Source organism: Lissotriton helveticus, chromosome 11 (assembly GCF_964261635.1).
Source record: "Lissotriton helveticus chromosome 11, aLisHel1.1, whole genome shotgun sequence".
NCBI lineage: Eukaryota > Metazoa > Chordata > Amphibia > Caudata > Salamandridae > Lissotriton > Lissotriton helveticus.
In genome coordinates, this window is record NC_136072.1 from 1,079,572,516 (window position 1) to 1,079,594,484 (window position 21,969).

The 21,969-nt window shown below is 44.9% G+C and overlaps 1 protein-coding gene across 1 annotated transcript in view; it reads left to right on the forward strand.

Moving 5' to 3' along the window:
• The window catches only part of BICDL1 (BICD family like cargo adaptor 1), a 358,177-nt gene that overhangs the window by 287,107 nt on the left and 49,101 nt on the right, over nt 1–21,969 (forward strand). The window contains exon 8 of the mRNA XM_078667656.1: nt 4,090–4,220. Coding sequence (XP_078523782.1) covers nt 4,090–4,220 — 131 coding nt within the window. The remainder of the gene's footprint in view (nt 1–4,089; nt 4,221–21,969) is intronic.

Below are 21,969 nucleotides of genomic sequence, written 5' to 3' on the forward strand. Positions count from 1 at the left end.
ACTGGCTGATCACTCAGGTGGGGCAAGGTTGTGTAATCACCTCTTGCTTGGGTATAGTATTCCTATATCTACCCTTAAATATAGACACACAGTAACCTATAAGTCACTCCTATGGCAGGCCTTAACAATCCTGGAGGCAGAGTGCTTGGTTATGTGTGAGATGGTGCTCCAGCATGAGCTGGGCCTGTCTGCAGCTTTCGGAACCATGTCCTTATAGCTGTTCTATGATATTGCCATACCATATACTCTTAAGTGCATTATAATCCTCGCGGTTGACTGCTAACTTTGGTTTGGCTTTATCTAAACATGTCGTGTAAGGTGTCATACGCTTTGGAATACTACCCCTTTTTCACCCCAGATGTAAGTTGGACTGCAGTCTGCTCTGCATGCTCAAAGGGAGCCATTGCAGAAAACATTCTATAGAGGAAGGATGCTGGAGGTAAGAGATGGATTGTAGAGGAGGAGAGATGTAAACCTGGCCTGTACAGAGGGTACCAAATAAGCATAGCCGTTTCCCACAAGGACCCTCTGTGTTCCACCACCCATTCTTGTGGCTCCTTGGATGTGTCTTATGGTGGAGGAGCAGACCGAGAGCACCAGGGTTTATTCTAGAGTTGACCATTCCCCCAGAGAGCTTCATAAGATGCACCGCTTGTTGCGTAGCTCACAATTGCAATGTAGAGCGTATGGTGCATGAAGATTTATCCATAAACAGTGTATGTGGTCATGATAGTTTAGAGAATGGTCTTAATGAGTCCCCTAAGGAGCCTCCCTTTATGTTAGAACAACACAACATGTCTCCATCCATGTCATAGATCCCTCAGCCGTGGCACAGTGAATCATTGCTGTTAGTTGACACCTAGAAGCCAGTGATTGTCAAACTGGTGGAAGAGCTGAACTACAAGAAAGAAAAACTCCAGGTGCTCTGCACAGGGATCCTGTGGACTCTCAGTGAAATCAAAAGTATCATAGACAATATGAACCCATTCCAAGTCTTCAAATCAAACTCCAACCTCACATCCCCTGAGAGGCAGCATAGAGTCAACTGGAATATGTATTGATTCATACTCTATGTTCTGGCAAGGGGTCCAAGCCCTCCTCAGTGTTGTAAAGCAAACAACACTAACAAGCACCCAGTCCAAGGCCCAAATAACTGGAAGAAGGCCCTCTCCGTGCAGTAGTTGACCATGAGGAAAATGAAAGTGCAGAGGCTGGAGACATCAGTACCCAAGGCTCTGAAAACAACAGCTGAGACCCTGAGTAGAGCAACATTAAGAACAAAACCCTCCTTACCCCCAGATAAGGACAACCAGAACTGGACTCAGGCGAAGGATTACAGATATATTATTATCACCAGCGCACCCAAAGGGGTTGCAAGAGATTCAAAGGAGGCTTTATGAAATAAAGCACCCATTGGCTAAAAGAGAAGGTGGGTTACACCTGTGTTTGGGCACAAGTCCTTAAAACACATTGAGAACGTGTATTCCTGGATGGTACCAGGACACTGAGGGGCAGATTTACAAGCCCCTTGCAACCAAAAAAAGGGAAAATACCTGCCAGGACAAATATTGTGAGGTAAGGCCCTAGGAAAGGATCCTAAAATGCATACATTATCACAGGAGCAACCATGCGCAAAGTAACAGGTTCAAATCAAAAAGAACATAGATTAATATTCTGAAAATCAATTCTTTATTCAAGCATCAACACTGTAAATATCAGATCATTTAATGATTATTTTGCTTAAAAACACAGAAATATGTGCATCTAATAAACTCAGGTCCCAATCATCCAATTCAAACCCACCAATCAGACCCTCAAACATTCAAAAATGTAAACACCATTCAAACTTCAAACGCACACATAAACTGAATGGTACATAAGCGCCAGAGGATGATAAGATGACAGAATGAAAATAAATCATCAATGGGGGAAGAGCTATAGATGGAACCAATACAGCTGTCCCCGTAAAGACAACACCAATGCACGTTTCGTTGTATAGCGAAATATCTGCGCCAGTTTTGCGTCACTTTTAACATGGGAAAATTGACGCAAAAGTGGTGCAAGGGGCTTGTAAATCTGCCCCTGGCTGTTTTGTGATGAAGCCTGGAAATACTAAGGGGCATATGTTCAAGGAATTGGAGGAGTGAGGAGTTAGCCGTCATGGCTTAACGCCTCACTCCGCCACTTCTGAAACGCAGGGCTGCACCATATTTACAATGATCTGGTGCAGCCTTGCGTTTACCCCTGCGTTGGCGCTACTCTTAGCAGTGGAGCTCCAACGCAGCCACCCTTGCACCATAGTGCAAGGGTGTCTGCGTGCGGGGGAGGATCGTTTATGTGTAGGAAGGTGTCCCTTCCTGCACATAAACTATCTTTAAATGCCATTTTGTCACTTCTATGTGTGCTGCTTAATGCAGCAAACATGGAAGTTACAAAATGGTATTTTTTAATAAGATTGTTTATGTACAGGTTGGGGACCTTCCTCTACATAAACAATCCATGGCATTTTGCTTTTTCCATGTGTGTTGGACAAGGCAGCACACATAGAAAAAGCTAAAACGGTGAGAAATAATGCATTTCTCCTCGTTTCGCCAAGTTAAGACCATGTTTTCCCTGGTCTTAATTTTGGCGCTGCCTCTTATTTACGCTGGCCTTGTAAATAGGGGGCAGCATCAAAATCAATGGGTGCTGCAATGGAACGCCCACCGCCACACCCTCTACCCACCCCTATCACGCTAAGCATAGAGTGTAAGGGGGCCTTATTTACAAGGCAGAGTTAAGCCACGCTAAGTGCCTGAATGCTGCCTTGTAAATAAGGCACTGCCCCTTTCGCCACCACAACTTCGTAAATAGTGCCGTTATGGTGGCGATAGGGACTTGTACATATGCCAATAATTTTCCAAACATCCTGAAACGATGTAAAGTACAGTCCCCTTGAACTGTGGCATGTGTGCTTTTTGACTCCTACTATTAAAAAGATCTTGAGTAAAGTCTGAATGTATCTCTTTGTTTCCATCTAAGGTAATAAGTCACATTTACCAAATTCCCACATCTGGTATTGGTTGGAGAACGCATATATTTGCTGTTGGACTTTTTCCACCAACACATATCTTTTATATAACATTGTCTTGTACTTACTGTCTAGATTTGTGCATTTTGTCCCATCCCATCTTGTGATTGTTTCTATACCTTAAGTCAGTGGCAGCTTGTACGGTGGCAGTGGGGTTAGAAGAGGGGGTTAGAAAAAAAAGAAAAAGACTCACCTGCTCGTCACCGCAGCCTGTTCTTCCTACTCGATGTTCTGCTGGCTCCCGGCAGCACCCAGGCTCCTCTAACCCAATCACGATGCTGCTAACACCATAACAGCAGCCTTGTGATTGGTCTGAGCACCGTGGTTTGTTCTCCACCCAGGCTGTGCATTACAGCCCGGTGGAGATCTTGCAAAGTGCACCTGACTGGCTGGCCCAAGATGGCCGGCCATACTGTCATGCGCACTTCGCGCAGCAGCAACCACCCCTCCTCCCTCGACGTCACGGGAGCCCAGCCCCACCCCACCCTAACCTGGCTGGAAGATACTAAAAATAAAATGATATCTTCTGTTATTATCATTATATTTTTCCTTTTACACTGCTCCGAGAGCCGTAGGGCGATGCTCCTCCACCTTTGCGGAGGAGCAGCCACTGCCTTTAGCACTCAAAAGCCGGATGGCCAAATACTAAATAAAAACCCATAACTTGAAATAGAGTTGGCCAGAACCATGTGACGCCCAATGCATCAACACACAATTAGGTGGGACAATTAATGAGTTCTCACATAACCTGGAGAGGATCACAGCGTAAACACTGAGTCCTATGAGACAGTCTAAGCATTCACTGAGGTGTGTCATGCAATAGCAGCATTCAAATAGGAGAGTCAACATGTGAACACACAAGCTGTAGAGGCAATCGGCTTCCACATCAGATCATCCCTGGATCTGCAGTTCTCCTACAGTTTGTGAGATGGTCTACACAGGGGCCTTCTGCTCCAGGCGCTTTCTGAGAGCTCGTTCAATGTCCTAACATGGGTGTTTTGTGTCTTTGTTTGTGGCAGGTGAGACAGCTTAGTGTGGAAATGAGTACCATCAAAGAAGAACGTGACCGTCTGCGATCGATTTCTGAGGATAAGGGACCCAAGGAGCAGCTAGCAAAGGCGATCCGGGATCGCGATGAAGCCATAGCCAAGTAAGGACTCCATTAATGTTAAAGAGTCGGTGGGACAGGAGGGAGAGTGGGAGCAGGAGGGAGATGGGTAGAATATTTAAGGATGTGCTCACACTCTGTAACACCAGAGCTATGGGGCAGCTCTGATCATTGCAAAAGTTCTTCGGGCATATTTACGAGCCCCGTTGCATCGCTCTTGCACCACGCAATGTTGTGTAAGAGCAAAGCAACTCAAAATAGGGCTTTATGTAGCCACCTTGCGTGGCCCTGAGTGGCTTCCTAAATATTGAGTAAAGCAACACAGCACAAATCGCTGTGTTGCTTTACTCCGCAGCAGGGAGGTGTTCCATGGGCTTTACATGGGTATTCCCATCTAACTTTCATGGTTTTTGACCTGGTAAACCTGGAAATGCACCAAGAAGATTCACATTCCCTGGTGAGGTGTACCAAGTAGAAATATCTTTATTTCTCCTCGTTACTTCCTCTTTCTATGTGTGCTGCATTCTGCAGGATTGTTTTTGTGCAGGAAGGTGTCCCATTTTCACCCCACTTAAAGCCCTGTCTCAAGTAAGGATAACTCTCTGTACCTGAGCCTATTTTACATTCTCATGTCATGTGTTAGCCCGTTTTGCCATCTAGTGGTTGAATTCAGAATACCATCTTGTTTATTGGAAATTCAGGGGCGCTCGCAAGGGGCTTATAAATAAGCCACTCCATTTTGGCCGTCGATCGCGTGGTTCTTGATTATGTAGCACCAAAGCCGACAATGCACAATATATAAAATAAGCATATATGATTCTTGCTACAGGTGATTAATCACTGGCAGAACAATGTATGTTGATCTGCAATAGAAGCTACACAAATCTGGGTGTTCTTTCACTGAGGTGTGGGTTTGCCCGGTCCTTATAGTTTCCTTTACAAATCATTGCTATCAGCTCTTAGCAAAGGCCTCATGAAGCACAGACTGCAACTGCCAGGGTGTACTGATGAGTCAAGTGATGGCCCGGGGCTAGAAAACACGGGCCTCATTTATGAGGCTATGCTTCACTTTTACGCCGCTGGTGCGTCACTTTTTGTGATGCACCAGTGGCGTAAAAATGCGCCTTGTTGCACCATATTTACAAAGTGACGCATCTAGGTAGATGCGTCACTTTGTAAACCCCTGCACCACATTATACCTGCACCAGGTATAATGTATGCAAGGGGGGCGTATTGACGCAAGAAAGGGTCGTAGAAGTGACGCAGTGAAATCTTTGTGATTTCACCGCGCCACTTCTAGGACACAAATGTGTCAATTTCTCATGCCTGCCTCACAGCAGGCGTAAGACTGACGCAGGCCCTTTCACATGGGGCAAGCCCCATGTGAAAGGATACATTGCTGGAGTTGCGTCATTTTTGTGAAACACTCCAGCAATGCGCCACTTTTGCGCCATACAGATACGTCAGAAATACTGACATATCTGTAACTCCTTGCGCAATGATGCGTCATACTCTAAATATGACACATCATTGGTGGTGCAAGGAGGGCGCAGTGAAAAGTGACGCACCGCTGTTTTCACGCAGCGATGCGTCACTTTTCATAAATGAGGCCCCACGTATTTAGTGAATATGGTGAATTCTGCTAACAGTAGTTGCACACTGCCCTTGGCGTGCGTGAGCTCTACCAGGTTAATGTGCACACTAAACATAACTGATGTGCTTACGATGTTAGCAATTCAATTCATTTTGTTTTTCCTCTCTGAAAAATGTGTATCAATGGTTCAATATAATATATATCTATATAATATGTACATGCAAATATTTTATTTTCATTTGAACTATTTTTGACATTTCACACCGTAATGCAGTGTTCACATTTTAGTGGAGACTTAGAAAGTGCTGTTTAATAGATCCTGCTGATGGGCCTCCAAGAAATTGCTGCTGCCCCATGGTGAAAGGGTCAGGAAAGGATCTGATAATGAAACCCAGCTGTACATCTTATGCCAGACAGGGTTCTTTTCTATCAGCACCATTAGTCAAAACAGCAGGGGGCATATTTACAATCCCTATTCGTCACGTAAGTGGAGGAGTGTGGCTCAATGGTTAGAGCGGCAGACCCTGATGCAGAGTTCTGGCAAGGGACCAGACTTTGATTCCTGCCTCGGCGGGGTCTCGGGCTCAATTTCCTTGGACCTGTTAATTCTCGCCTCGGTGCCTATTCTAATCACGGGCCCCACGCTGCAGCTCTGGGCAATAGCTTGCTTAATCTCTACAACGGCCCCAACAACGCTGAGGATGCCTGACTTCACCCTGGGGGTGCCCAGGAGTGGACACTTCACAGGGAAAGCCAGGAGGGGTTCCACAGCGGTATGAGTATCAGCGCCAGGAAGCCGAATAGGCGACACCGCAAGGTGACCGTCTGGTGACAGTGCGCTCTATAAGTACCATGACATTATTCGTCACGTAAGCATCCCTTTTTTGACGCCACTGTGGAGGAGCGCCATTTCCCATATTTACAAGGTGGCACTAAGCCACTTAACGTGGCTTAACGCCACTTTATAAATATGCCCCCAGTACAATGGGTGTTGCTGAGGGCATTCCATCGGTACCCTCATTGCTTTTTAACGCTGCCCCAGATTTACAAGTCTGAGGCAGCACCAAAATCAGCGCCATTCTAACGCCATGGATTATCAGCTGTTAAAATGGTGATACGAGGAGAAATCATGAAATTATTCTCGTTTTTTGCTCTTTCTATGTGTGCTGCTCTCTCGCCATGAATGATTCAGTGTCCCTTCCCGCACATAAACAAAAGCACCCTTGCAACATGGCTGCAGGGTGCTTGAATTGGCGCAAGGCAGTTTTTTTGCACCACCGCTAGGGGAAACACAGGGGTACGCTGTATTCTTGTGAATAAGGCACATCCCTGCATTTTTGAAAATGTTGGAGCACTGTGTTGCTTAATTTGGCATAACTCTGAGTTCTGATATTTTTTTGTAATTATGCCCCCAGATGAGACATTAGAATGGTGCACAGGCTACACTTCCATGCTAACACTTGAATACCTTTCTCGCTCAACCAACCACACGCATGCAGTTCCTCTTGCTGCACATAGCCATGTCCTACACATTTATCTCCAAAAGGATTTGTCGTACTGGAATGCCGCAAGGGGCATTTGAAAGCCACATCTAAAAATCTACTTCCAGTCCCCTGCATGCAATCTAAAATCTGTCAAACCACCTATTTCTCCACATGGGACCTAAAAATATATTTCCAAGCAATAGGTACATCCATCCTGTGATGAATGGCAAAATGTGTAATCTATCAGGTAATTAAATACCTGCTTACCTTTGTAGTCCCCCAGTCATGTCTCATTTTTGTAAACAATTAATGTCTCATGGGTAACAGATTGGTTTTGTGGCTAATAGTCAGAAATCTGTCCCTGTTATTATTTCCAAAAGTAACTTTTTCAAGTTTGTTGAAACGTGTTAAATGTTAAGGCAACACTGTGGGCAGGCACAGCAGTAACTCACACTATTAACCTAAACCACTTCATTGTCTGTGAAAGGAGCGCCATCTAGTGGTATAGTTATTGGTTGCACTGTCTTTCCTAAAGGCCTTAATTGACTAAGGCCCTCACCTATTTAGGACACCTGATAAAATCCGACTCCACTGAGTCTGAATTTATGAGGTGCGATGAATTCCACCTGAATATGAGTTTTGGGGAAATAGCGTGCAGATGTTGGTGCCTACCGCACCAAGGGACATATTATCAACAAATAGCGATATTTATCGCTAATTAGGGTTAGCGGCAATTTTTTTATCGCCGCGCATCACAGGATTTTATCGCTGAGATAACGTGCTATTAGCAACGTTTATCTCAAAAGCGATAAAATTCCCGGCGATAGCGGCAAAATTCGTGAATATCGTTGAGAATGCAGCGATATTCACGCATCATCACTAACAGGGTCGTAGCCATTATATCCACCTCTGATTGGATATGATGGCTAAGAACTGGTCTGAGCAGGTGTTAGTTTTTGGAGATATTCGCGCTTAGCGTGAATATTTCCATCGCTACTCCTGTGTTGGTAATAGGCGATAGCGGCGTTAGCGACTGCTTTCAGTCGCTAACAGGTTGGGTACGCCCACTCTGCATGTCATTAGCGATAAATATCGCTGACATGCAAAGCAGGCCCCAAACCGCTTGCTATCGCCTACAAGATGTCGCTAAATGCTGTTAGCGACAGCTTGCTAATAGGGCAATAGTATTATCGCCGCTTAGCCGCCGAAAACGGCCGCTAAAGTGGCGAAAATTACCTATCGCCCCACTTGATAATATGCCCCCAAAATCCACATTTTCTGGTGAAAGCAGAACTTTTTCTACTAATAAATATCAGCAAGTTTAACTGTTTTTCCATTCCTGGACTTACCTTTTACATATAAGTGCATTCTGGGAGCTATAGTCTTGGTTCATTTTAATCGAGATAATTAGACCAACACACCTGATAACAATGACATGTTAAAGGTATGGTATAGTTGTATTACTGTGACAGCCATATGGGCACCCTGCTCATTACAAGATTAGGGCTACATTCCGAACCCTGCACAAAGGCCTGTCTACCCAGCGTTTGGAATTATAAGTTGTGTCATCCTTGCATTTTACTCCTGGTTAATTCTAGCAGGTCAAACTTGCTAAATTTATTGGTGGACTAAGTCCTGTAATAAAGGCAAAGCAAGCAGGAATTTGCTGTGGTTAAAACAGATTCCATATTTTATACCTTATTCACAAGTTTAAAACTCAGAATGGAAGTTATTTACCACACCTTGTAAATACTTTGGCTCTGGCTAATAGCATTTACCACTTGTGGTAAATGCCTTACCCTGTTCCGCCTAGCTTAGAAGGAAGGCCTAATGGGGTTCTTCAGCGTTGACTCATGTAATAATTTCTCTTTGTAATAATGTTGCACTTACTCCGTAATGTCCAGTGCAGTTAAATAATTGCGTAGAAGTTGCAGTAAGGTGTTGTCATAACCATTCTCAATTAAGGTGGTTGCATGCATGTTATAATTCTGATGGCTACTGTCTCATCAAAAGCATAGCAGCCCTGCACTGCTAGATGCACTGGTACTGCCCCATGTAAAATAGGGCAGCCTTCCTAATAAGTGTTAGAACTGCTACATTAAAAATATAGAAACCCTGCTAGGAAGGGAAAGTACTGCCCAATCACAAGTATAGCGGGCAGGCTCAGAAGTGCAAATATACACCGATTATAAGTATAGCAGCCCTGCTAAGAAGTACAAGCACTCGATCAAAACACAGCAACCCTGTTAGGAAGTACAAGCAACCATAAAAAATACAGCAGCCCTGCTAAGAAGTACATGCACCCAATAAAAATACAACAGATCTAATAAGAAGTAAAACAGCTCATTAAAAATACAGCAGCCCTGTTAAGAAGTAAGAATGCCCAATAAAAATACAAAAGGAACAAATGATGGACGCAATGCAGAACAATGCAAACATTCACCCCCAGTCACAAGGATCTGGGTTTAATCCGTAGTTCTTTTGCTCACCACACCACCCCAGGTTGGACCCAGCCATATACAAATCAGTCTTGACCCTGCCCCTCATGGGAACAGTCCAACCCGAACTGCTAAGCTAGATCCTCCCTGGACCAGAAGCAAGCAGCCTGAGACCAGGGCATCACTCAGTGTCAGCCAGGTTAGCTTGAATCCAGTGGCACAATGAGCACAGGACCTTCGTCTGGGCATACCCTTCCCACTTGGGGCAACAAAAGCAAAAGATGTACATACAGAATGATGGACAGAATGCTGAACAATGCAAGCATTCCTGTGCTCTCCATGCCACTGTAGTAAAGCTAGCCTGCCTGATAAGGGATGATGCCCTAAAACCGGTCCCAGGATGCTTGTTTCTAGCCCAGGAAGGACAGGGCCTGGCATGTCGGGCTGGAATGTTCCCATGGGAAACAGGGTCAAGACTGATTTGCATATGGCTGAGTCTAAACTGTAGTGGCATGGGGAGCAAGAAAACGATTGATTTAGGCCCAGATCTCTGTACTGGGGTGAATGTTTGACATTGTGCAGCATTCTGTTCATCAATTGTTCTTTTTGCAATAAAAATACAGCAGCCCTGCTAAGAAGTAACATGACATAACATGTTTATTTGTAAAGCGCACGTTCCCCACTATGGGTATCTTGGTGCTGAATAACAGATGTTTGTTGTTACCCAACGGTACTCATTTTATCGACCTCAGATGGATGAAAGGCTGAGTGGACCAGCTGAGATTTGAACCTGTGACCTTGAGGTCAAACACAGGCCCCTACAGTAGATGCATTAGTCCACTGAGCCACCAGACCCAGGTCAGTGTACAAACATCTATTACAAATAGAGCAGCCATGATAAGATATTCTCCACTGATCAGAGCTCTGTAAGGAGTTTCTCCGCTCACTTCTACTGTTTCGTATTCTAATCCTCCCCCATCTTATGTTCTGCCACTATCTTCTACATTGTACCGCCTCCCACCTCCTCGACTTCCTGTCTCTCTTACCTCTAAACACACCATCCCCTGCCACATCCACTGCAGGACCTATACCTGGTATTCAGTTGGCCAACCCGTCTGCACTCTGCCCAACCTGTTCAATCTGCAGACTCTTAGGAACCTCACTCTTTTCTTCTGAGTTCTATCCTGCCTCTCTTCATCTCAACTTTTCCTCCTATTTCCCTTTTTTCTTCCCTCTGTCCTTTTCCCTTTTCTTTCCTTCCCTTGCCATCTGTTTTCTTCCCTTCTTCCCCTTCTCTTCCCTTCCCTCGCCCACCAAATGGTCACATGCCTCAACATTGGGTTGTGCTTCTCATTGGGCCGGCGCTGTGATGTCTGTTGGGCCCCACAGGGGGCTCTTTGCCCGATTTCCTTTTCCAATTTGCTGAAGAGCCAGATTTGTCTGACTCAATTTTATTGCAAAGAAGATTGGTCAAAATAATTATAGGAAAATGGAAAAACTAAAGTTGACCAAAGACCCTCTGAAGAACCTTCTTTAATGATAGAGGGCCCGATTCACAGAACTAACTTAAGACAAAATCCTAAACTTACTACCATTTTCGTATTCAAAGAAGGTACTTACTCATTTTGGTATTCACAGAAGACACTTACTCATTTCGTTATGCACAGAAGTTAGGACTCCTAACTTTAGGACTCCTAAATGCCTTCTGTGAATACCGAAAGTATTAAAATTAGGATTTTTCTCAATTTAGTAGTAGTGAAGTTAGGACTCCTAACTTTAGGACTCCTAAATGCCTTCTGTGAATACCGAAAGTCTTAAAATTAGGATTTTTCTCAGTTTAGGAGTCCTAAAGTTCGGAGTCCTAACTTTACCACTACTAAATTGAGAAAAATCCTGATTTTAAGACTTTTGGTATTCACAGAAGGCATTTAGGAGTCCTAAAGTTAGGACTCCTAACTTCTGTGAATACCGAAATGAGTAAGTGCCTTCTGTGAATACCAAAATGAGTAAGTGCCTTCTGTGAATATCAAAATGGTAGTAAGTTTAGGATTTTGTCTTAAGTTAGTTCTGTGAATCAGGCCCAGAGAGTCTTTGTTAAAGTATCAATGTTCCCAAAGGTCTGAAAAATAGATCAACATGTTTCTTGCCTCAATTAGTCCCCTTTAGGACCAGTGGCACTTCATCAGGACCACAGTGTTTGCCTAATCTACGTGAGGGGTTGTGTGGGTACCCTATGTGCCTTCTCCAGGGCATAGATTTTAGACAAGCCCTCCAGGGCCATCACTTTCTGCAGCCACCGTTCCAAAAAGCCCAGTAGGGAGTCTCCATTAGCTCTCTCCGGCAGCCCTACAAATCGGTTATTGTTCCGACAAGCCCTCCCCTCCTGGTTGTCCACCCTGGCAGCCAGCAGTCATGTGTGGGCCTCCAGCTCGGTGAGGCGGTGTTGCGAGGTTTGGGCTGCTGGCACCATTGCCTGTACAGAGGTTTGGAAAACAGTGACCCACTCCAGCATCCTCCCTTGGAATCCTCCCAAATAAGGCCCAGCTCCACTACAATGGAATCTATTTTATCCTCCAGGTGCGACCAAGAGGTGTTAATTGCAGCCAGGAGCTTGTCAAACCTATTGTCAATTCGGGAGGTGTCGCTGCCACTCACATCATTATTGATCCACTCCTGGGAGGCGCTTGCCAATGTGTCCTCTCTGGCATGCTGAGTGCGACCCATGATAGCACAGATTGTGTGGGGACCAAGTGTAGGTGAGAAACTGCGGTCAGTGGCAGCAGTGTCTGGGCCCAAAGATAGTATTCAATTAGTCGAGACTATCCAACAGAAGAGCTCGGACAGCAGAGGGAGTGAGGTGGTCCCCCAAGGTACCCAGCCAGGGAATCTCCCTGAGTTGAAGATCCCGAAACCGCAGGTGACAGGCCCAACCCTTCCACCCCAGTCATCTGCAACACAGTTTGGGGGTGCGGGTCATGAGCCGTAGCAGTAAGGGGCCACCAGGCCACAAAGCATCCAAGGGAGGTGAGTCAGTAGCCCACAACAAAAGTCCCGGGCGAGGCAGGGGATATCCACTCTGGCTGAATTCTGCCCCTAGAATCCCAGTTTTCTGAATTGCTTCCCAGGTGAATTGGGGGCTGCGGGCAATTGGAGGGCAAGCTCCTCATCTGGGATTATTGCAGGCCCCCTCTCAGGGCTAGATGCCAGCGGAAGTCTTTCACTGACTCCTCAGCTCCCCAGGCAATTCCAATACGTCAGGGTCGTAGGGGGACAATCTGACCCACAAATGTTAGGTCCATTGTAGGAGAGTCCCCATTGTAGGAGAGTCCCCAGTACTTCGTGGCCCCTCCTCAATGGGGAGCCTCCCCAAACAGATATACACACTCTTGCGCTATCTACATGGCCCATCTCCGTCAATGCCGACTCCCTGCCAAGAACGAGATCTCAGGCTTCATGAGCCTTGGTTGTAGGGTGGGGCCACGCTCTTGTTTAACAAGGGCACTGGCTACAAACGGGCCGTGTCGCAGCCCCATCTGGCGGTCCAGCTTCACGCCCCTTTGCAGGTTCCCCCATGAATCTGAATTCTCCGGAGCACCCCACTGAGCCCAAAAGAGTTCGTGCGGCACTCTAGGAGCAATCGCTTCCTTCCTCTACATGGCCCTGCTAGTGTTGTGCGTCTGCTATTTTGGAAGATCTTCCAACCCTTCACCCGGAAAAGAGGCAACGTTTGCCGCAGTAATGATGCGGCCCCTCGAACACCTGAGGACCCCACTGGGAGCACAGTATTCAACGGGCACTTTGCCAGGTCCTGTGAGGCCTGGGCAGTGACTGCGATAGGCCGGGCATTTGCAATGAGCCCACTCCGTCCGCATCCTTACCGCATGGCAGCTGGCTCCGTCCCCCATGCCCTCTCGTCCACTTTCCAACTTTAAGAGATATGGGAATAAACACATGAGTTTTTTACTGACAGTGATCCATTGCAGGGGCCTCTCACAAACATTGAAAAATACATCCCCACTTGCAGCCTCAGATCAGCCACCCTTTATGCTCTTGCTACCCTCTACATCCTACAGCTTTCGATGTTTTGGCCTTCCTGGTCATTTTCAGTGAAGCTGACTCCTTGTCAACTTCCGAGCTAATAATGAAGTAGAATTCATTTCTTCAGCAGCCTTTAACACGTTCTTAGATGGTCACAGGTTATTTGTAATGAAATTATTTTGCAAATAACATTTGTGATTTTTTCAAGCATAGCTCTTTTTAATGTATGTGGCTCAAAAGTGTGGGTGTTTTGTAACTTGAATAATAGCCGCACTACATTTCCAGGGGAATTTTATACTTCGTAGTTGCCAAGAAGCAATTGCTATTATCCTTTCTAAAGTTATAAATATATAACTATCATCTTAAGTACAACTGACAAGCATTCATCCTTAATACTGGAGTGTGACAGGAGCAAATATTTTAGGCTAAGTGCAAAAACAAATATGAGACAGTTATTTTATTTTATGTGGTGTTAACAAGACTGAAACCTCTCTGCTTTATTTTTTAAACATCTACTTTTCAGTTCACAAATTTGCAGACCTCAAATCTATGCATTTAATTACACAAAACGCAGGTCTAATGCTTTGTTAACATGTTTTCAACGGTTGTGTTGCTCCACACACCAAGAGAGGGGTTCTTCTATCTTGAGAGTAGGCAGAACACAGTATTCTGATTTGATAGATAGTTGCCACACATTGTAGGAAGACCTCATCAGGCCGAGAGGACCTATTACCCCATTGGCTATTAACCATTTCAACCCTAAGGGCACTTTCTGGAAATAAATATGGCACCCATGTCACCCAAACCTCAGATCTCATCTGTTCTGGAGATGAAGACAGAAGAAGGACTGCCCTGATGACCATGGATCTTGTGCAAAGGGAGGATGCACCAATGTTGGGTGGCACCTGCTGCTCCAGGGGTTAGCAAGAGAGGACTGTGCCTGTGGTGCCCCATTTGGGGGAAAGCTGTCCACGAGCCCCAGACAGAAGAAGCCACTCCAAGAGTCAGTTGGCTGACTACCTGTGGCAGTGCCAAGGCCACAAAAGCTAAGGAAGCCTGCCATGAATAGCTGCTAGCCCAGATCACCGGATTGTCGCTCCTCGCCAAAGTGCAGCATGGGAGACTAAATCCCAATGCCCAAAGTTGCACCCACGTCTACTGGACCCGATGGAGTTGTTGGAGTGCAGTTTGGTTGCCCAGAAGTAAAGTTATTGCCAGGAGAAGGAAACAACTGGTTTCCTTGTGACCGGAGGCCAGTGTCCGCGGCAACAGGACTTTTGCTGGATCCATCAGGACTTTTAGGGACATCGACCTCTGTGGCCAAAGTTGCCCCACTTGACCATGGACCGAGGAATAACCTCAGGAAGACACTTGTGAACTACACAGCACCATCAGCATCCAACAGTGTATTACATGTTGAGGCTTCACATCCACACCATATAATACACCACATTTCCTCTCAATTACAAAAGCTGCGGTTCAGTGTTTCAGTGTGACCAAGTTCAAACATATTACTGTAAAGTATCTTGGGCCTCATTTATGAAACGTAACGCATCGCTGTCTGAAAACAGCGATGCGTCACTTTTCATTGCGCCCTCCTTGCGACACCAATGATACGTCATATTTACAGTATGACGCATCATGTCGCAAGGAGTTATAGATACGTCAGTATTTCTGACATATCTGTAGGCGCAAAAGTGACGCATTGTTGGAGTGTGTCACAAAAGTGACGCAACTCCAGCAATGTGTCCTCTCACATGGGGGCAGCCCCATGTGAAAGGGCCTGCGTCAGTCTTACGCCTGCTGTGAGGCAGGCATACGATTTTGATGCATTTGAGTCCTAGAAGTGGCGCACTGAAATCTCATAGATTTCACTGCGTCACTTCCATGACCCTTTCTTGCGTCAATACTCCCCCCTTGCATACATTATACCTGGCGCAGGTATAATATGGCACAGGGGTTTACAAAGAGACGCATCTACCTGGATGCGTCACTTTGTAAATATGGCGCAGCAAGGCGCATTTTTACGCCACTGGTGCGTCACAAAAAGTGCCGCACCGGCGGCGTAAAAGTGGCGCACAGCCTCATAAATGAGGCCCCTTGATTCTACCTGGGCAAAGCATGTAGGTGAAGGACACATGTGCAAGCATTATGTTTTAGCTATAAAGTCCAACTGTTAACTACCAACATATCATAAAGTTTCACAGATGCAGAGTTGGAATGGTAAATCTATGCTTATCTGTATATGCCTACCTTGATGATGTGTTGGTAGTTCATATTCAGGAGTCCACATACGTGCAGATCAGTCTTTCCGACCTCAATCTTGTGATGTACAAGCCCACTCTCCTCACTCACCTTCTGTATTCACAGGATTGCATATATTCCTCTGACAATAAATGTAAGCAGTGTGCCATTGCAAGTATATCACTCTTGCTGAGAAGTGCAGTATATGTCTCATTAAGTATATAGAAGCCAAGCTGATACAAATCAAAATACTGACGCCCATATTTATGAAGCCTTTGCATTATCCTTGCATCAAGCAAGGACAACTCAAAGGCTTCAATAATATGTGCAAAGCCAAGCAAGGCCTGATTTGTGTGGCTTTGTAATAAAATGTAACACAAGGCGACTGCTTGTGCTGCATTATGTTTCATTTCAACTTGGGAGGGGTTACATGAGTGGAACCTGGGACTTCCCGTGCATCTACCCATGGATTTTGGCACATTTGCAGATTTACAAGGACTTGTAAACCTGGAAATGTGTCAAAATGCTACGCCTTCCCAAGTGAGGTGCAACGAGGAGAAATATCTTTGTTTCTTCTCGTTATTTCCCCTTTCCATCTGTGCTGCATTCTGCAGCACACACAGAAAGAGGAAAATGCCTCTAAGGGTTGTTTTTGTGCAGGAAGGTGTTTCTTTCAGCACAAAAAAGGGTTCCTGCGTTGGCACTAGCCTGCACATAGTGCACCAGTGGAAGGAGAGAACAGAAATGCTCCATATCTTTATAAATATGGATCATTTCAGCTTTCTCCATTTCACACGCAACGCAACTCAGCAACCTTGCTTGATGCCCTACATGCGTGAAAGTTTAGCCAATATGCCCCTGACACTTTAGCATCATATCAGCTCTTCTGAGAAATGTCTGTGTTGTCTGCTCAAAGGTTAAGTAGCTCTGCTGAGAAGCTCTCCCATTGGAGTGCTTTAATGCGCCTGTCAAATTCTAGTCCATGGGCAGTTGTGTACAAATCCCAAACAAAATAAGTGAACAAAATGTCAAGGTCTAGCAGCCTGTTAAGAATTTCTACTACTGACTGAGCACTGCAGCACACATGCAATGTGGTGTTTTTTTGAGAAATGAACACATTTCCTCTTGTTTACACCTCCTTCCTATAATCGTTAGTTTTTGATGCAAAGCTCAGTCTCGCTATCATAGTAGTTCGAGATTAGCATCAAAACCTTTTGGCATTTGCGTTGAAGTACTCTGGGATGTATGACGTTATAACGCATACTATTACTCCGCAGAGCATTACAACGCGACTTTTACTCCGCATACCGTTACAACGCATAGCGCCTTGGGGCGCTGGATAGTGGTAAGTATAATTTACTATTCTAACTCCAGTCCCCGTGGACCCTAGGGAAGGTGTTGGATAGTAAATTATACTTATTCCCTATCCTAGAGCGCCCCCCAGCGCAATGCGTTGTAATGGTATGCGGAGTAAAAGTCGCGTTGTAATGGTAGTGCGGAGTAAAAGATCCGTTGTAACGGGTGTATACCAGTACTCTGGTAAGGCAGTTTTGATGCAAAGCACTTTTTACTCTGTGAAAAGGGTGCTGGATAGTAAATAGCATATGTCGCTTTTCCTTGTGCTAATGCTGGCTTTAGTAACGTGGGCCTGTGAATTTCAGTGAACTCTTGGTACTGCAGGCCAGTTGCTTCTTAATAGTTTTGCTGGTAATCGAAGCTGAGAGATGTGATGATAACTACAGAAGTCTGCCACTACAAGTCAAAGTGTATTTTTCAGTAATGGCGACACTATAGCATGTTCGGTAGGGATGGTAAGGAGACAGGCTTAACCCCTTCGCTTCGGAGGTTATTCCCCCGCTGTGCTGGGGGGAGGGGCGCACGCACAGCGTCCCCATGCTCATGACGAGCTGAGCTGAGCATGAGCTACGGCACTCCTGTGCTCATGACGAGCTGAGCTTGTCACAGGCGTATTGCCTCCCGTGGAACGCTCAGCACAGCGGGGGAATTCTCCCCACACCTGAGAGTTCCACGGGCCATAACGAGCTGAGCTCGTCATGAGCACCGGAGCGCCGTGGCTCATGACGAGCTCAGCTCGTCATGAGCGTCCAAGGTGTTAAACGAGAGCCTTTAGTGATGCAGGGCAGCAAGTTACCTTATCGAGCTGCCCTGCATCATACGGAAAAGGCAGGAATGTGCCGTATTTATCCAATAAGGTGCATTCCTGTCCTTTTCGGGAAGCATCCTTTACCCCACAGTCACAACAATGACCTGCCTTTACAACGCAGTCACTACCTTGACTGTGAAATTTCCTCATGTTCCTTTAATCCGCAAGTCGTTACAACTACTTGCTTTAGGGGGCTCCTTGTTGGACTGGTGTTGGATTTTTAAGTCTAACAGTAATTTATACTATTCCAAAGTCCAGCGCCCCCTAAAGCAAGTTGGGCACCTTCCTGCACAAAAACATCCTGAGAGGTTTTTTCCACTTTCTATGTGTGCTGCAGCAGACATAGCAAGAGGAAAGAACGAGGAGAAATAAAGCTATATTTTTGGAGCCACTCAAAACTATAGTGGCTTTGAGTGGCGTAAAAAATTACTTACGGTTTGTGTCGCTCTTGCACCATGTTGCGTTGTGAAAGAGCATGCACACTGGGTCATTGATATGGCCCTAGGAGTTTATTTGATCACATACATCTTGCACCACAGCTCGAAATATTGCCTAATCATTGCCAGAATCACCACTGGCTACCACATCATTAAGTTATAATAAGTTCACAGGTTAATAGACAATAGAGTTGTTGCAGTATTTAAGGGCTGGCAGATTGGAAACTATAGATAGCTCATGAATAATCATTGTTTCCCATAGTATTTCCATTTTCGTTAAAAAGAAGATTGCTAGAACATCATACAATTCCATTGAGACAGGTATGGTTAAAGATATAGGGAGTTGCATCACTTCACTCTGTATTTTAAATGGACCAGACTTTGGATGATTAGTGTAGATATTGGACTTCCTAGCTTGCTTTCTTTTGTTGCATGCTGTAGCTTGAATCGACCTATTTAGTTTATCTTCATTACTTGAAGTTTGACAACCGATTCTTCCCAATGAAAAAAGGGGCATATTAGCAACGCTTTGCGATAAATATTGCAAAGCGCGCTTAGCGAGTATTTTTTCATCGCCGGCTATCGCTGGATTCCATCACCGAAATAGCAGGTTATTAGCAACGGCTATCTCCACGCCGATGGAAAACCCAGTGATAGAGGCGAAAAGCGTGATTATCGCATGAATTACAGCGATAATGACCCAGCGTTAGGGGGCTGGTTGCTGATAGGCCATGGTGGTCTCAGCCACACATTACCCCCCCTATTGAGTTGAATGGACAAGTCAGGTTTTGAGCTGGTGTAAAAAACCTGTGATAACCGCGGTTAGCATGACTTTCATCGTCGCTAACTGGGACCCAGGGTCGCATTGCTGATAGGAGTTAGATGTGTTTGCGAGTGGATTCCTGTTGTTTTCGTGGGGCACGCCTACTTTGCGTGTCATTAGTGATAAATATCGCTGACATGCAAAGTGGCAAGGGAAACGGTCGCTGTCACCGGAAAGCTGTCGCTAACAGCTGTTAGCGACAGCTTCCTAATTGGGCGATAATATTATCGCTGCTTTAGTGGCAGAAAGTGCTGCTAAAGCGGCGTAAATGCCCTTGCTAATATGCCCCAAAGTTTGTTTTATATTCCACAGTTCTTCATTTACTATTCATTCTTGCTTTTATTCTTGCTATCCTCAGAGGTTATCAAGTGAGCTATTTTAGCCAGACTGAAATAAACAAAGGGACAGGTTTTCCAAAATGTCTTGATGTTGTCCCCTAGGTTCTTGGGCTCAATTTTCTTCAGGTTTTTGCAAACAAGAAAATGTAATCCAATGTCGGCTGTCCACAGAAATCTGATTTTCTTTTTATTTCAGTCGACAGAAGTCATATTTGCAAGGAAGTGGCAGAGCACAGCGTTAGCCTCCTTGGCTTAATGCCGCGCTCCCCCACTTCTGAAACGTATGGCTGCCCCTATTTAGAAGAATTTCCCCCTGCACTGGTGCTAATATTGCTGCCTAGCACCAACTCAGGCACCCTTGCACAATAGTGCAGGTTGCTTGCATTGAGGAGAATGAGTGTTTATGTGCAGAAAGATGTCCCTTCCGGCACATAAACAATCTGAAATGCTGTTTTGAAACTTCTATGCGTGCTGCTTAATGCAACACATATAGAAGTTGCAAAACGTCATTTTTTTAATGATTGTTTGTGTGCAAGAAAGGACACCTTCCTGCACATAAACAATCAATGGCGTTTAGTTTTTTTCTATGTATGCTGCACAACGCAGCACATATGGAAACAGCAAAAACAAGGAGAAATTAAACATTTCTCCTCGTTGCGCCAGGGTAAGACCAGGTTTTCCTTGGTCTTAATTTTGGGCTGCCTAATATTTATGCCACCCCTGTAAATATGGGGCATCAAAATCAGTGGGTGTTACGGTGGAACACCCACCGCAACTCCCATTGCCCTCCCCTTTCACGCTGTGGAGCAGCTCTCTGCACATGTAAGTATATTATTCAGTAGTGAATGTGGGAGGGCATGGGGGATGTTGGGAAAATGGGGAATAATGACCACAAATTGGGTGGAGGTATGAGCAATTTAAGGGGGGCTTCAGTGAGGAACACGCTGAGATAATGCAGACATCCAGATAAGAGTAATTCCTGCCAAGCCTTAGTATAAGTCAAGGCCCAGGCAACCACTGTTATTGCAGCACAATCCCATAGAAAACAATGGAGGCAGGCTTTTACACTAACATCCTGTAGGAACTAATGAAGAATAGATTAAATTCATTCTTAATTGTGAAATGTGTAGACCTGAGGTATGTGTAGTAGGTCATTTTCACAATCTTTCTATTAATACATTTTTTAAATGAGATTACTGTGGTGGTGGCTAAAGCAGCCTTGCCATTTGTAAAGGACTGTTTATGTATAAAATCCCTAATAGTCTCTTGGCCAGGGAGAAACTGCTAGAAAAAGCAATAGTTCTGCATTTCATTTGGTTAAAAAAATCTAGGCCCAGTTTTACTGTCTTGGCGCAACAAAGGTCTGTATGAAAACTACAGTGCTGCTTTGTGTGAAGGACTACAAAGTTTTGCATAAGATTTAGCAAGAGATGACTGCTGATGACATCATCAGTCGAGCTTGTACTAAAAATGGCTGTTCTGCATGATTTCCCTATGGTGCAAAGTTGAACCAGCAATCTGTAGCATATTTATTTTATTTGAAAGTTTTATATAGCGCGGACAAGATCTTTGCAGATATCAGAGCGCATTACAAAGAGGGGTACATGAGGGAGCATAGTCAGACAGATATATCAATAGATCAAACAGTATAAGTAGGTGGCTACAATGCCAATCACGTGGGTAATAAGATAACAATACAAATAAGCAAAGGGATCAAACATGTAGTACAGATCGGTGCATAGTCTTACCAGAGTTCGAGATAATAGTTCAAGTGTATTTAGCCATGAGGATAGCTTTTACTTCATTTTTAAAGAGTGTAGTGGAAGAGATAAGCCTGTTGTTTTGTAATATGAGTACTATGTTATGTACTATGAGTACTATGTTATGTATGTACTATGAGTACTATTTTGTACTATGGTGTACTCTGAGTACTATTTGTACTCAGAGTACACCCTTCTGTGTAGACAACCGCAGAGGGGTCAGACATGTCAGATGTACGCTTTAGTGTAAATCACACAAATTACACTTAGGTGTATCAAATCATATACCGCTTGACTCCTTGCTTGAACATGGTTTCACTTAGGATTTGGTGCAAAGTCAGATAACACTACTTTAGTCAGTCTGACTTTATGCCAAAGCCTATGGGGGCATATTACCAACAGGTAGCGATATTTATCGCTAAATAGTCTTAGCGACGATTTTTTTTATCGCTGCCTATCGCTGGATATGTT